This window comes from Oryzias latipes, chromosome 18 (genome assembly GCF_002234675.1).
Source record: "Oryzias latipes chromosome 18, ASM223467v1".
In the NCBI taxonomy this organism is placed as follows: domain Eukaryota; kingdom Metazoa; phylum Chordata; class Actinopteri; order Beloniformes; family Adrianichthyidae; genus Oryzias; species Oryzias latipes.
This window is the reverse complement of record NC_019876.2, coordinates 21,145,333-21,162,752: the sequence shown is the minus strand read 5'-3', so window position 1 is coordinate 21,162,752 and position 17,420 is coordinate 21,145,333. Positions and strand designations below refer to the sequence as shown.

At 39.9% G+C, this 17,420-nt stretch overlaps 1 protein-coding gene across 2 annotated transcripts in view; it reads left to right on the top strand.

Annotated features, from left to right (window-relative positions):
- Positions 1 to 17,420, top strand: part of shroom4 (shroom family member 4) — a 62,835-nt gene that overhangs the window by 22,398 nt on the left and 23,017 nt on the right. The window contains exons 1-2 of one of the 2 annotated variants that reach the window (XM_011487646.3): positions 6,963 to 7,422; positions 12,415 to 12,618. In XM_011487646.3, the coding sequence (XP_011485948.1) occupies positions 12,566 to 12,618 (53 nt within the window). In that variant the 5' untranslated portion in view covers positions 6,963 to 7,422; positions 12,415 to 12,565. Of the gene's footprint in view, positions 1 to 6,962; positions 7,423 to 12,414; positions 12,619 to 17,420 lie in introns of those variants that run through there. The other variant, XM_011487645.3, reaches the window with a different exon arrangement.

Below are 17,420 nucleotides of genomic sequence, written 5' to 3'. Positions count from 1 at the left end.
CGGTGATCAAAAATCCCACACCGTCACTGCTCTAGTTTATATTTTGTGGGACACAAAAAAAAAATGCGACTTCTCCAGTACCGATAGCAGAACCGTTGAGGTCAGATCTTGAAGAATGTTGCCCCGGGGCTCGTTCAATACCGGGGCTCGATACCCATCTATAGGAAAGGGGTACGGTGGAGAACAATCACCGAAGCGGTCGTTTGCATACAGTCAAACCCATGGTACCCATACATGCCGTGGAGAAGACGGGGTTTATTTATTTAATTAAAACCTGAGACCCCAGATATGAGCTGTATTGTTAATCCTTGAGAAAATGGTGCTACTCTCAAGGTGAATGTTTGTCTCCTTTTAGTCTAGACTACAAAGTGTAACATAAAACACAGCTGGGACTTTAATTCCAAGAGTGTGTTCATTTATTTATTATTCATCCCAGAAATGGGGGTTACATTTGTCTTGGGTTTGATTAAATAAAAGCAAAATTTGCTTTAAGTTGTCTGCCGTTTGTACGTATTGCTTTCCTAAGGTAGGGAGGGTTCAGGGAAAAAATTGGAAATCAAATAAAAAAAAATCAAATTGGCGATTTTATTTTTAGGCCATATCGCCCTATGACATATCTCAATTTTTCTTCCAAATTCAAGTATAGATGAGTGTCTGCCATCTTTTAGTGAAACAAACATGCTGAATTTATGTTTACCTAAATAAAGCCCACATTTTAGAAGCTGGCTATTGCTATTCAAATATACCTACAGATCCATCTCTTTCCAATATGTAATCCATGAAAATGTTGTGTCACTGTTCATCTGAAATGACTCAAAATCTGGATTATTCCTTCAAACATAATTACCCTTTAGGGAACCCGGATTTGGAAGCCAACAAAGAAATTTCGATTACAAGACATCATATTTTATTTTCCTTTCAGATTACCCTTCATGGGTCGCCACAGAGAATCAACTTCCCCATCTAACTTTGTCTTCTGCATACTCTACTCTTGCCCCTGCTAGTTTCATTTCTTTGTTAACTAAATTACATCATATACATGTTATTGTTCAATCCAAAGGAAATGTAGTGTTGTTGCTAATAATTTACAGTGAACTGGAGTTTAGCACAGGGTGAGACATAGATGTGTTTGGGTAACACCTTATTTTCATTTAAGATCAGAGGCTTTGTAAGCATTTTAAATAAGCTTCTATAAATCTATGTTCTTATAAGTAACAAAACCTCCAAATTAAAAAAGCCGTCAATCTAACAGAAAAAATGGGGCAGGTGTCAGTAAACATTGGTGACAGGAGTTTTGGTTTGGTCATGTCTTTTTTTGGCCTAGAGCTGTTGATCGTCAGAGTTTAAGGCTTTCTTTGCCTTTCTCCAGGCTAGACCATGCAAAGGGCAGTGTATTGGCCAAAGAGACGGGGTTTTTTGAGGCATGTGGTCAGAGCTTCTGGGGTGGCCACTGACCCTGTCATGTGGTTGCGGTGTGTGACCGGTTTCACTGTCCTTGTACCTCAGAAATAGACTGAGTTCTGTAAAAGCAGCAGGAGGCAGACCTGGACAAAGCTTAGGTGCAGTGGCTCCCAGACCCTAATAATCTTCTAATCCTTAATACTAACACTAGTGACATGGGTGTTGGAGTTCTTTCTGGGACAAGCGAGGAATGGCTTTTTACGGTTAAAGCCTTATTTGTGCAGATCAAACGGGACCTGTTGGCTGTTTCCTGGTAATGCAGCGTATATGCTTCAGTCACAATTACCTTTACAGGTGGATGCAGGCTGTCTGCAGATAAAAATGGTCAAACCTGTACAGGGAATGCAAGTGGCCCACACATAATATCAAGATTGTAGACCGCTCAGTGAGCACATAGACTAAAAATGTTCTTGTACATTTTTTCTACACGGATACTGTGGGCCCCAGCTCATAGCAAACTCGTAAACAACCCGTAAGGGTAAAGTAAGAGTGGAGACCCTTCACATTGTTGACTAATCAGATGGAGCCTTTTTATCTTAGATGTTCACCTCCTTTATTGACGAGGGTCATTTGGAGTGTAATTTTTAAACTGTTGCTATGAAATGGGAATGATGTTTTTGGTTATTTTATTATTTGTTTATATACTGCAAATTATATCGTTATCGCAATATTAATCACTAATATCGTATATCGCAAGTTTTCCTCATATCCTGCGGCCCTAAATGTGGCCATGTATTGTCAGATTTTGAGTGAAAACCTTCTTCCATCAGCTAGGGTATTGAAGATCAAATGTGGCTGGATCTTTCAGCATGACAACGATCCCAAACACACTGCCCGGGTAACGAAGTAGTGGCTTCTTAGAAGCATTTTAAGGTCCAGATCTCAACCCTATAGAAAATCTTTGGAGGGAGTTGAAGTGTTGAAGTATTGCTCCAAAATGTCACTGCTGTAGAGGAGATAAGCATGGAAGAATGGGCCAAAATATGAGCAAGTTTTTGAAAACCTTGAGAATACTTACAGAAAACATTTGACTTCTGTCATTGCCAACAAAGGGTATAAAACAAAGTATTGAGTTGAACCTCTGTTACTGACCAAATACTGATTTTCCACCATCATTTACAAACAAATTCTTTAAAAGTCATACAATGGGATTTTTCTGGATGTTTTTTTCATGTTATCTCTCATAGTTGAGGTATACAATATGATGAAGATTATAGGCATCTCTGACATTTTCAGGTGGGAGAAGTTGCACATTTGGTGGCTGACTAAGTACTTTCTTGCCCCACTGTAATTGTGCGCCCCTTGCGTGCCCTTTGGATGCAGCCTGACTGTTACAAATGAGGAAATTCAATTCAATTCAATTTTATTTGTATAGCCCAAATTCACAACAACAGTCGTATGGGCTTCGTATCGGTAATTGAAAAAGTTAAACATAAAATCAAAAGGATCATAGGTACATAGAATTCAATAGGAAAATACTGGACATCCCTGCCCTTAGACCCCCCTTCGCGGTAAGGAAAAACTCCTAAAAAAAACCTGGATTCCAGAAAAAACGAAGAAACCTCAGGGGTGCCCACATGAAGGAGGGATCCAGAAAATTCAGAAAATTGTAAGTGTAGTTTGTGTTGACATCCTACTGGCTTCCTACAGGCACTTGCATACGGGTTCTTATGGGTTAAGGTGGCTGCATAAACTTCCAGGGCACTGAAGGACAAAGCTGCGTTCCCCTTAAGATGCAGCTTCTTCTTCCTACAACCCTTCTTACAACCCTCCAAAAACAAGCAGCACCCATATGAATCAACCCCATACTGGTGCATGTTGCTACCATCGTAATTCCCACTTTGATGTTTATGCTACCTGGCTGCTTATCTTACTGCAGCCTAAAACATTGCCTAAGGCATCAGCATATGATTGCTGGCCCACCCTCCAAGCACCTCTGTGTGGCAGGTAATGTCGCCATTGCAAGGCGCTGGAGGAGCAGGACAGTGGCTGAGGTTTCAGGGAACACTGACCAAACAATGGAAGCCAAAAACATTTTACCCCAGAAAAATATAGTCCCCAAAATGTTCACAAACAATCCTTGTTTGAATTTTGATCAGTCTTAGGGGAATAAAAAGTTGTTGTGCCAGGAGGCATGAGACTGAATACTTTGCCTCCCGGTACTCCTTTCTAAACTGAACAATGAACATTTAAGACATTCCTGACATTCCTCAAGACCTCTTCCTGACACACTTGCACATAGTCACACACACATATTCGAGCATGCAACGTGCACAAACACACACACCTTTCTAGGCCTTTGTATAACACCCACTGTTCATAATATTATTGTAACAAATCTTAGTTAGAATTTTAACACAAAACAAAGAAAGGGCTGTGTATCTTAGTGCTTTCAGTTACAAGGGGATGTTGTTAAGCAAACGGATGGTAAAGAGGAACTGGGACAGCATAATGAATAACTCCAAAATATTAAAAACTAAACACAAAGTAAGATGCATCAGCCAAACTTATAAAGTTAATTCTGCAAGTGCCAGGTTGGACCTTAAGCTTTATTTGGAACTGCCTTAATTTTTGATGATATACCGTAGGTTCAATTCCAAAGATTTGTTGTCATTCTTTTGTTTTGTCATTAAGGCTGGGCGATATGGAATTTTTTATATCTGGCGATGACGATATGTATTGCAATAGAAACCAGATAACTATATTTGTCAACTTTGAACACTCTGTTGCTTATAGGAGAAATGTGTAATTAGCAGGTGGTTTAGATTTAAACACTTATTTTCTATCATACTTTAAACATAACAGATCCACTGAAGTAACATGATGCAACTTTTTTTTCAGATAACTAAAAAAGGTCACGAAAAACCTGGAAAAGTTTGGGAAATTAAAAATGCAATTTCTCAGTTCTTCAAAAGTTAATGAAAAATTACATCTTCTGTAAAGTTTTTGAAAATGAAATGTTCATATTTTGGATGTAACTCCCCCCCCAAAAATAAATAAATAAATAAATAAAATAGTTTAACTTGAGATTCAAATTTAAATTCTGGCAGAAGTTCAACCTCACGCTAACGATGATGGGAGTTCACATTGCCGTAAAGCAGGTGGAGTTTTTATAAGTTTCCTTGCTGCTTTCAGTTTGTCATCGAACATGGATTGTGAAATGCTACAAAATGCTGGAAAATGTAGCTTCAACAACAAGTGGCTCTTCAAGGAGTGATATCAACAGTGGCTACTGAAAGAGCCTGACCAGATACGTGCAAAATGCAGATTTTGCTCCAAGTCCTTCGACATAAGCAGCATGGGAGAAGCGGATTAAATATTGAGCAGTATGAACATTTTATTGATTTTGTTTGTGAGTCGATCCTAATGACAATGTTGCGCACAAAGCAGCTAAGGCTGTGGGTGACTTGCTGGACTCTCACGTTGTGGGTGTGGTCAACTTTGTCAACTTTGCTATAACTTTTTCTGAATACACTATAATTTTTTGGAGATAAGGACGCGTCTACAAAATGCATTACTTGAACAATCTGGTTCACTCTAAGGGAAAGCGGAATTATATATTTCTTTCACTGTGGAGCATATTTTAAAAGGCCTATACCATGCAAAATCCGATTTTATAGCTTTGTAGTGTATTATAATTTTCATTCCTCATGCAAAAAAATCCCCAAACCATATTGTGGTCTGTATACGCATTTCTCTAAAAACCTGCGCTCCAAGCACCAGCCCCTCCCAAACCCGCTGATGTAGACCAGTGAGAACAGCTCCTTCCAGGGAGAGTCTGCACTGCCAGCACCGCCCCCAGGCGAACACAAACACCCACTTTCTCCGCGGAGCTTGCGGCGATTGCCTAAAACGCTTTCATTTTACACGCACAACATGCACATCCATCTTTGCAAAAGTTCGGATGTTGTTTGTTTTTGTGGGCGAAACGCAGACAGGCTGCCGAAGCCAACACTAGGTTGACGTCATGGAATGGGCGGTTCCCACAAGGAGCAAAAGGCGGAACCTCAGGGGTCAAGTCGTCTTACTTCTGGGAAAAAGCTCAGGAAAATAACTAATATTTATAAAAATTGCCTTATTTGTTTGCCAAAGCTAATATGTTATTATGTATCATTTATGGTGAGAAACTGCTTTTGTTTGTCTGGGGTGTTTTCGTGTACTTTATTGACGGTCCCTGTCCGTCTTTGCAGCTTCACATTAAGGCAAACTCCAACTGTGACTTGTTTTCTGCATTACCACAGACAAAAATAAACAGTCCATACTGGTCAATCCAATGTTTTACTCTGTAATGTTTGTGGATAAAGTCAGAAGGAACAAAACAGACTGGTGATATCGTAATGAGCACATGGATAAAACGGATAATGTCTGTGACACGAACACATTGTGGGATTTGCAAGTCATCTTATAGTTTTCATGAACAGATGAGGTCAGTTAGTTTGTAGTTCTTAAAAATATTGGAAAAAAAATCGCGAAAAGAATTAAAGATCACCAGTAAAAAAATTTTGATACACAAACAATTTAGAAGGAAAACGAATGCGTATTGCATTTTATTAAATTCTATTCTATACGTTACTGCAGTTTCCTCCACACCAACACAAACGGTGATTGATACAGTGGCTACAATTTTAACGGCAAGGAAGAGAGCAATGGCAGCTAGAGCTAAAATTACAACATCATGCGTGTCATCCCCTTTAGAGTGTCAGACCCTCCCTTTCATTTTCATGCCACTGGTTATTTTCTGTATTTATAGCATTTGGTAATCCCCAAATCTCTGTCTTGTGTAACATGTATGGCACGCTGTATGGTATGATAAGATGACAAAAAATATTTCTTTCAAGGAAGATTAAAGATTGAGATTTGAATATAAATGTAAACAACATGTACTCGGATAAATACTCATCTTGATGTCATTTTTAAACCAAAGCTGGTATTGTTCTACTGAAACACTTCTTTGTTTTAACTTGTCAACATGTCAACAAGAATTCCAGGTGCTGACTTGGCTCCAACATAATACATATTTCCCTCCATCCAGTATGTTTGACATCATTCAGTTTGATTGGAACAAAATAACGGCATTTATTTGTTATGGGGTACTTGTTGAAACCATGCATCCCGGTAAAAGCTAAAAAGATTTAATGGAGCTGATTCTACTAAGAAAAAACACGAAAACCATTCTTAGTTGTGTCCTGAAGGCATTTCATCCTCTCTGGCATTTTTCCTCGTCTTGTTGCCACAGATAAAATACCCCCGTCTGCCCCGCTTTCAACACTCTCTTGATCTTTTTTGTTTAACTTGAAAATACAAGCATGAGCACACACACTCAGATGAGGAAAGTACCTATTCATTTATCCCTTATGTCAAACAATAACAGGGGGTATTATTTTAGAAGCCATCCACCTCTTTATCAGCTTCCCACAATACTTCCTCTCCCACTGACTCACACATCCTGCTGAAGAAGGGGTAAGAAAACCGGAGGAAAAAATCAAATCACAGTGAGGGAGACGTCAGACGAGAAGGAGAGACGATGTGAAGAGGACATGCTCTCCCTTACTCGCAAGAAATGCAAAGGGAGAGGAAAGCCAGAAACAGGAGCTAGGGGAAATGTTTTTTTTTTCACTTTTTCACACGGACTTCATGTCAGGCTGCTCAAGTGTAGACGGCCTTGAGTGCTGACCAGAACTCAACTGATTGGAAAATGAATCTACGAAGGTTATACATAATATGTTGTTTTTGAAGTGTCACTGAAGGCACTTAACTTTATAAACCCCAAGTATTACTGGTAAGGTTATTACTGATGCTGAAAGCCGAACTTGGACTATTTTAGCGTTGGATTCTTCAGATCCTGGAGTTTTGAAGGACTGGCGGCTGAACGTCAGTTTTTTATTCTTGTAAACTGGGCAAATTAAAAAGTTATTAAGCTTTTGGGATTAAGACTCAGTCTCCTGAGTCTTTACTTCACTGGTAAGTACCCTTCTCGCCCTGTTTTGGATGTTTTTCATCGTATCTTCTTCATTACGCCTTAATTTAGTCTGCCTTTAGACTGTGTGACTGATTATCTACAGTGACCTTTTCAGTATTAACCAACTGCTGCTGGTTCTGTCTATTAAAGGTGGGATATTCTAGCTGATTCTTTAATCGCAGCAGTATTCTATAATTGTATGCATTTGTCTTGTTACCCATTTGTTAGGTGACCTTAACTGCCTATATCAGGGGTCGGGAACCTATGGCTCGCGAGCCATATATGGCTCTTTTGATGGTCACATGTGGCTCGCAGACAAATCTTTAATTATACTTTTTTTTTCATTAGACCAGTCCTTCTCGGGCGCGATGCGATGCCAGACGCGCGCAGTAGTATCGGTGCTTGGAGAAAAAAATCTGCGCCAGCACTGTCACCACCCGGAACCCTGTGAATTGCCGTGCCTAAAACTGCGCGCTTCCATCTCTGAGAAAGAGCGCGCAGTTGCGGGGACGGGATGTGTGAGGAAGAAAGCAGAGGGTGGGGCTGAGGTGTTGTGGGGACAGGCAGCAGGTGAATCGCGTAGGGATTGTAAAAACGTAAAACCCGCTGCCCGTCACTCACTGCAGCGTGTGAGTGTGTGTTTGGCTCCGTATCTGCATGTGAGCAGTTTTTCTCACATCTACAGAACATTCAGACCTACGATCACGTTTGAAGTCTCAACGCCTGCATGATGAAGCAGAAACTCACCACGTATCAACCAGACTAGACCATCAGCAAAACTACCACGAGAAATACTCATCATTTATTAGAAACAGCATAACGATGTTATTAAAAAGAATCCACAGACTTATTGTACTTTAAAAGTGTTGAAATTACATCAAATGCACACATTCACTTGTATATTTAGTTTTAAACATATTGTCGCGGACTGAGTTTAACTTGGCTGTTGGGCAGCGTTAAAAGTTCTGGAGTCCATTGAATGCATCATGCAGCGATCTGATTGGCTCTCAGTTCTGTCGCTCAGCCTGTTGTTAGGTAATTTGGACCAATGGGGTTCAGCTATGGGCCGAATAAGGGAAATGGGAGGGCTGGAGCGGCAGTGAGGGAATATAAAGTTGGGAGAAGCGCTCTCGTCTCGTCTCGGCGGGAGAGTTTCAGGAGTTGTACGGCGTTTGTGGCGGTCTATAGTAACCAGAATAAAGAACCCTAAAAGAGGTTAAGTCTCCGTGCCTCAGTGTGGGAAAGGGACACTACATTAATGTATGGCTCTTTCGAAATTACAATTAAAAATATGTGGCGTTTATGGCTCTCTCGGCAAAAAAGGTTCCCGACCCCTGGCCTATATTATATTAGAAGAAGTGCTCCAGTTCAAGATTTTCAAAAGCAGCTCAACTTGAGATGTTATAAATAAAAAGAAATCCCCTCATTGAATGTCTTAATTAATTGCAGAGGAACATCAAGCAGGCAGTAGATAGTGGTATTTGTTCTGTGTTAATGTTTAATTTTTAACATTCCTACCTGTGACATTGGATTTTACTAACTTGGAAAAGCAAACAATCAGGAAATGTTTTTTTTTCCGGCAACACGTATATTACGAGCTGATCCTGTACTGTAAAGATGGAGCTGTTATTTGAGTACATTTTTTTAGTACCAAAATTATGTGCTGACTGTAGTTTTGCTTTTAGAAAAAAATTTTAAGCTCATCCAAACTACAATTATTCAATGGATTTTATTACTTACTTACATCAGATAACTCTAAACAAGTGTTGGTCTACCAGCATCCTTTTACTCACAAAGATTTTGATGAACAGTCCAGTCAGAAATTCTTCATCATCTTTAATGATCTTTGCTACTTCTTGCTAGATATACTATCTATTCTTCTTTTCTGTGTTAACATTTTCCATTCCATTCCAAATGACACACCAAGTACCTTCCTCCCTGTCTCCCTGATCACTTTAGCTGTAACTGTCCAATCATCTGGAAGAACCTCCTGATCTCCCTCTGTTAACTCCTCCCGAAAAGCTTTGAATCACTTTTCCTTTTTAACTTCCATGGCTTGGTTCTCCTCATCCTCCTGCTGCCTGAATGCTCTCTCCCCAGCCATGTCTTTGTTCTCTCGGATCTCCTTCAGATTACAACATCTGCACAAGATGTTATCAACTAGTGTGCTCCTCCCTCCACTATGATGTGTCACCCTCATTTTTCTGGAAAAATGTGTTCACCGCCGCCAAAACCAATTAAAGCTCTAAGCAAAACAAGAAGGTTGTTTTGGTTCCATTAAACTAACATTAACCCAACGAGGTCTTAAAATTCAGTTCCGTTAGTGATCCGGTCCGTTAAATTGTAAAACTATAATAAATATATAATAAAACTATTTCTGGCTTTCAGTGCTTGGTAACTGTTGTTCCAGCCAGTTATCGTTCATGTGAAGACGATTCCTTGTGTTGTGATTTATATAGCTTGGAATTTTTAAACTTAAGCTGTTTGCAGACAATTTTTAGGAGACAAACAGCAGACAGAATGACAATTGAAGCTGTGAACAAATGTCAGCTCACTTTTGTTTGTTTGATTCTATTTTTTTATTTGAGCTGTTTGCAATCCTCTTCATTAATCAGTAAAATCCATTTAAAGCATTAACAATGAAAGTCCGTAATATAAAACAGACCCAAATTAGGTAAATAAGACATAGGAGAGATAGTGAAGGGGACGTCCAGAGGTTCTTCTTCACGCACTACAAACTTTCTGAGTAATTGTTTCTTTAGCTTTTTCCCAGCAGCTGATGTAGACAATACCTCACAAGCACTTAAGATATTTAGCACTAAGGGCAAAGGTTGTTTGTGGCTGTGAATGATTTGTCTGTTAAATAAACACACAGTTAATTTGCCCAGACGTCTCATCTTTTCAAACTATAACCATCCAATCCACATAACACCAAACAGGAGTCAATGGTAGAATAAGCAGTTTGACACATTTTCTGTTGGTACAACCCACATTATGACATGCTGCTCATCCCACAAATGCTTGTTCTTTACACTTGTGGCAATGTTTAGTGCAGCGTTTTTCAACCTTTTTTGAGCCACGGCACACTTTAACCTTGACAAAAATCTGCGGCACACCAGCATCCAAAAAAAAAGAAGGAGAAACTCATAGTCAGTAATGATTTACAGCCCCTCCGCAATCTCACATACATTTTTGTGATAGTTGTGGCAGAAAAAGCTGGAAGTTGCAGCTGTTTTTTCTAAAAGATGTAATAAAAGTCAAGTTAGAAGACTTAAAAACTGCTTGATGTGTGTTCGTTGTGGTTTCAAGACGTTTAACAAGGAAGAATTATTGTGCGCTGAGACGCTGTCACTTTAACCCAATGCATCATGGGAGATGTAGTGCAAACAGCCGCCGAACGCAGACAGTCGCTTTTCTGAGCTTCATTGTTTTGTTCACTTGTCCCACGGTCTGATACCAGATTATGTGGAAAGCTACACCGCTAAAGACTAGCTTTAGTGGTTTTTTTTGTTGGAACTGAGAGACTTTTTTGTGAGCAGAATCTGAACAAGGAAGGAAAGACTTTAACCACCTCTGATTGGTCAGACTGATGATGTGTGATTAAGCCTCCCTACGTTCACACTGCAGGGCTTAATGCTCAATTGTTTGCTAGACCGTTCACATTTCCAAGTAAATCCGAACTTTTGTGATCTCCAGTGTGACCGTGACACGACCCAAACGAGACCCGCATACGCAGAAGCCAGAAGAATACTCAACGGTGAACGACGTCACTTGTTTGCGGAGCAGATGTCAACAACAGTGTTGTCAAAAGCGGAGCTCTTTTTGTAATATTAAATTTATTTTCACGAAGGAGCAGCACAATTACAATCTTCTCATTTTAAGAAGGCAATGGAGTCTGGATCGTCTGTACCCACTGTAGTGGAATGGAAATGTGTATGTGTTGGAGCCGCTCGCCCGCGTGTGTGCAAGCGCGTGCCGCGATAGAGAATGGGGGGGGGGGGGGCGCATTCATGGTGTGTGTTACGGAGGACGGTAATAAAAGAAGGTTTCCCCCAAAATAAATGCTATGGACTCTTTATTAACCCGTTCTGCCGCCCAGTTGCAATAAGAGCCCTGGAGTTTGGCCTGAAAAGAGCGATCAGCCCAAATATTAATCCAATCGGGGATCTCGCTTCCCTTCCACTGACTGCTCTCGGCAGCATCGTCCACCATGGTTGATGTTTACGTTCTCGTTCCTGCCTACTTTAACGCAAAATGATGACGTTTGTTGCGTGTCGATGACGTACAGTTCGGAATCAAGTCGCCTGGCCGGTCAGACGGCGGTCGCAATTGAAAAGAACGGCTACAATTCGGAATCAGGCCGGCAAACCCACGGGGCCTGGGTCGCAATTGAAAAGATCGGATCTGTGTCATTCAGACTGTCATGAAAAGATCGGAATTGGGCCGCTTAGGGGCAAAAAATTCGGAATTGGGTCGTTTCAGCCTGCAGTGTGAACGAATGGTTAGTGGAGACAGTTAAAGGGGCGGGACTTTTCCGCAAACAGATCTGAAGCTGCGGCTAAATCGGGGTACCGTCATTCTTATCAAAATGTCTTTAATAGAATCAAATAAACAAAGAAAAAGTGTGCTATTATCTTTCATATTCCTAACTACTCAGTGTTTTATCAGGGCCTGTTTGGATGAACACAGAGCTGATATCCTGGAGATGGGAAATGTTTTAGATCAGTTAATGAGGTCAATTTCCAACGGCACACCTGACCATTTCCCGCGGCACACTAACACCGGTTGAAAAACACTGGTTTAGAACAGCAAAACACAAGCTTTGCAATATAATGAACTTTAGTGTATTTTAATGTTTTGAAATATTTTTACAAATAAATTATTGCCAAACATGACCTTTCTTCATTTTGGTGCTTTGTTTACATTTGATCCAGTATATTTCAGGATTATTTGCTGTGTGTCACATAGATGCTTTTTCTGTTTCATCCACTCAGGCGGAGCGTTCCCCTCATCAGGCCTCACTCGTGGCACCTGGCAAAGTTACCGGAGCCCCCTCTCCCTCTGCCACCCCCGAGTCCAGCCACGCCGCCCTGCATCCCAACTGCAGATTCCCCTCCTCTCATTCTTCCTTCTCCTTTAACTGCCATGCATCCTCACCCTGGCCCCTACACACTCCCTCGGCACACGACTGACAACAGGTATTGCGTAACTGGCTTTTGATGTAGTTTATATGCCATGCATTGACTGTATTGGAGAACTGGATTGAGCAAACCCTCCCCCTAGCGTTCCAAATTGGAAGTATATTGTGTTTTTGCTAATCCAAATTTTTTCCCCCCATATTTTTGCAGTACTGCAAGTCATTTATGTTCTAAACAACCATCCCAACCAGATGCCTCAATTAAAGCATGTTGGCCCACACCTCAAACATTTGAAATATTTGACAGATTCTCCAGAACCCGGTCCCGAACCAGCTTGTGGCAGGGTTGTGGCCTTTCGAAAAAGCTCACACCTGATTGGCGACAGTAGTTGCCATAGAAATGTTGACTCAGACTGGCTTAGACCAGTCACAATTTACTTATGTTGTCTGGCTCCAACATGGCAGCACCTGTATTGCGGAAAAATAGTGACTTAATTGGCTTAATTTTGCTAGAGCCAGAAGAAAGGCTTAATACAAATGTTGAATTTTCAATTAATTTATTTTACTTTTAAAGTGTTTGATAATGGCATAGGTTGATACTACGAACGGGAATCAACTCATGGATTTAGTTGGATAATCATTACGGCCCTAAAAAAAAAAAGAGAGACTAGAAAGGCATCTATCAATTCTTTAAAAGCTGGGGGTTGTCCTCTGTGTAGCATCTCCCTCATAACACTGTTATTAGGGCAGATGTTAAATTAAAGTTGAGAAATAACAAAATAAATGAGCAGAAAAAATAATGTGGTCTCTGTTTTATGCACTTCCAAACACAGAGAAGAATGATGATCACTTTTTATACATCGCGGTTTACCGCAAGTCAGTCAGTCCTACAGGTTTTCAAGCACACATGCATGACTACATTCACTACTTGTACTTTAGTATTTTCTTAAAAGTTGGCTGTAAATGAAAATTAGTCAGTACAAAATACCACCTTCAACATCACCCTAGAATTTTACCAGTCTTGTCTCTTCAAAGTAAACTACAATTTTAGAAGGGAGTTTGTTTTAAATTTACTGAGTTTAATCCAGTTGCCCGTCTTTCTGACCTTACTGTGGACTGAGTCAAGTTGATCACAGTCATCTTGTGACTGTAAGGAAGTTTTGTCTGTGTGTTGGTGCTGGGAATTTTTGTCTTTTCTTTCTTCTTTCATAGTGGTGCTTTCTTTGAATGGTTTGGAAACAAATGACCACTTTTGCTTTTGATGTGAGCACCGATCACGCAGGAAGAACGTTGATGAATTTGGCTTTTGCTGAAATATTCTGGCATTAAATTAATGGTAATACATGTAAAATATGCCCAGTGTACCTAATGTAAAAGTAACTGAAAGGAAATCTGTGTTTCCAGGAGTCATTCAAATGAATGGTTGTCTGTACTGGAGCAGGTACATATAATACTATGTTTTTGTCTGCTTTCTTTAACTTGCTCTCTTAGTGGCATCGTCAGTTGTTGAAGTAGCCTCAAACTCACCTCACTCACTTATTTCACGTTAGCTAAAGTAACTTTTGCACAGATTGTAAATACTGACTCACCACTTTCTGATCTCACTTACCGGTAAATGAGGACAGAAGTCCCTGCCGTCTATGCATTGACTTAAAGCTAAATATGTGCCCCAGCTTCCTACGTCTTTGAGATTTTTTAACTGTTGTCCTTTTTATAAGAATCAATTCATAACACAGTTTCTCTTGCCTCATATCTCCAAATTCACAGACACAGACAATCTGATAAGAAGGCAACTCCCTGCATAGCTCTGGATCGCGGCATGTGACCACAAGAACATGTAGACAAAGAGAGGAAGGCATTCAATAAACTGTTTGTGTGAAGGAGAGGTACATGTTGTACAGTAACCATTTGCTCCACTAAAGAGACCTTAGCCACTCTTAGTGCATTCGTCTACAAATGATTAAAGTAGAGTTTACACATGTTAGTTTTATTTGAAATAATTCATCGTTTGGAAGGTGAATCACCTCAGATGCCCTTGCTTGCATCCGTATGGACTCTCACATGTTCCAGATTGGGTTTTGATTGGGCAGGGATGACTGTCATTTCCTGTTCAGATCCTGTTTTATTTCCTCTCTTTCTTTCTCTGTGCCAGCCGGGCCATGTTTATGCAAACCTTTGTCATTTCTCAGGCTTTGCTAACTTCCCTTCAACAACCCGTTCTCCAGACAGACAGTCAGCTATTTTCCTTCTTGTCTTACATTGTGTTAAAACCGTAACATCATTTTTGGGATTTAATTTTTTCTTACTTGTCTAATGTGAATGCTGGAAATTTGTTTTACTACTACGTCTCTTAATATCTTGCATACTCTGATTAGCTGCTTGTTGGCACAGACAAACAAATGTACTACAGATGATAAATAAATCAAACAGACAAAAAGTTGTCACATGTTCATTTTAGTTTATTTATAAAGTGCCAGTTCACATCTTAAGTAATCTCGGGGTGTTGCACAAGAATCAATAAACATCAAGCTTATCTAAAATATATACAATTGTTATAATCCTATTCATTACATAAAAAATGGATCATTATAATTAGTTTCCGCCTAGATTTCTAATTAAATTGGGCCAGATGATCTTAAATGTTTCATAATGCTAACCCAGATAAGGAGCCAATTGACTAAGTCTTGGGGCTTTCTGAGTCGTCCCTGTACTGAACAAGCAAAGGCCAGCTGTGAGGAAGAAAAGTCCTTTTCATGGAACATAGAAAGAAACCTTTTGCATTTACTGTGACCAATGACTGTGAGATGACAGGAAATAGATAATCACAAGAACACCTGAATATAAACAAGAGATATGTTTCAAATACAGCAATAAGAGAACAGAAAGTAGACATGGAGTCAACATAATATCTCTTATGAGGCAAGAAACAAGTTACTAACTGCACGAATTGTGAGCAGAAAATCCAAAAATCACTGGAACATTGGTTATAAGACATGTTACTTACTGCAACCATAAAACAACAGAGAGCAGATGAACCCACAATCACTGTCGAGAGACGAGAAAAATACGAGTTCTTAATTAGTTAGTGGATGTTAATATTCAGCCCTTTGTCCAGTTTTATATCTAGCATTGGTCGTTCAAGCTGTGCCTGAAGCTGGTGCTCTGTGTGCTTTCAGTTATGCAAGTTGTATAACTGTTCCCTGATGCAGTTGTGGATTCAAGTCACATTTTTAGAGTATCTGTTTGCCTTTTGATGGTAAAGGAAAATTCAATGATCACTACTTTGACATTCTTTAGAATTTCCCTGAAGGAAACGCCTACATCTATTAGTGTTATGATGGCTTGTATTACCAATGTGACCAACTCGAATGAACAAATGAATTTGAATAGGGACAGATGTAAAAAAACATAGACGTACAGCAAAGGAGTAGTCCCAATGCCCATACTTTAATGGTTATAGTAGAGCTTATTTGCAGCACTTGTCCCTAGATGGGCTTTTAACGCAGGTAAAAGAATGATGAGAAAATGCAACGAAGGATAAATACAGTATTCCCCCGTATTTGCAGGAGTTAGGGACTAGAGACATCTGCGAATAGGTAGAATCCACGAATACGATGAACCCCACCCCACGGCCGAAGAATGTCTGTCACCGATCCTTACTCATCAAAAACCCTTCTGAAACATTTTTAAAGCTTTGTATAAATGTTATGTTATATACAGTGCCTTGCGAAAGTACTCGGCCCCCCTGAACTTTTCAACCTTTTGCCACATTTCAGACTGCAAACATAAAGATATAAAACTGGAATTTTTTGTGAAGGTGCTCTGGTCAGATGAAACCAAAATCAAAATTTTTGGCAACAATGCAAAAAATTATGTTTGGTGTAAAAGCAACACAGCTCATCACCCTGAACACCATCCCCACGGTCAATTATGGTATTGGCAGCATCATGGTTTGGGCCTGTTTTTCTTCAGCAGCGACAGAGAGGATGGTTAGAATTGATGGGGAGATGGGTGGAGCCAAATACAGGACCATTCCAGAAGAAAACCTGATGGAGTCTGCAAAAGACGGAGATTTGTTTTCCAACAAGTCAATGATCCAAAACATAAAGAAAAATCTACAATGGAATGGTTCACAAATAAACATATCCAGGTGGTAGAATGGCCAAGTCAAAGTCCAGACCTGAATCCAATGGAAAATCTGTGGAAAGAACTGAAAAGTGCTGTTCACAAAAGCTCTCCGTCCAACCTCACTGAGCTCGAGCTGTTTAGCAAGGAAGAATGGGCAAACATTTCAGTCTCTCGATGTGCAAAACTGATAGAGACATACCCCAAGCAACTTACAGCTGTAATCACAGCCAAAGGTGGCGCACCAGAGTTTTAACTTAAGGGGGCTGAATAATTTTGTATGCCCAGTTTTTTTGTTTTTTTATTTGTTAAAAAGGTTTGAAATATCCAATACATGATTGTGTTTCAGTTGTTGTTGATTCTTAACAAAAGAATTACAGTTTTATATCTTTGTTTTCAGCTTGAAATGTGGCAAAAGGTTGAAAAGTTCAAGGGGTCCGAATACTTTTGCAAGGCACTGTATAAGAACATTGGAATATTGCTCAACATATAAAGATTTTTTTAATTCAGAGCAATAGATTGTATTTTATAACTCACATTAAGAGTGTCACTCTGTCTCTCTGTGCCTAAAAACCAGGAGACCGTGCTTCCTCCTTCAACAATTAAGTGCGCGCGGGCATCTTCTTCCAGAAGAGGCCAGTTTTGTCCATCATTCATTCATCCGGATGATAATTATTCTCTGCGATTATCATCTTCAGCAGCTTCCGAGTCAGCTAATGCCATTTCTCCACGTAGGGG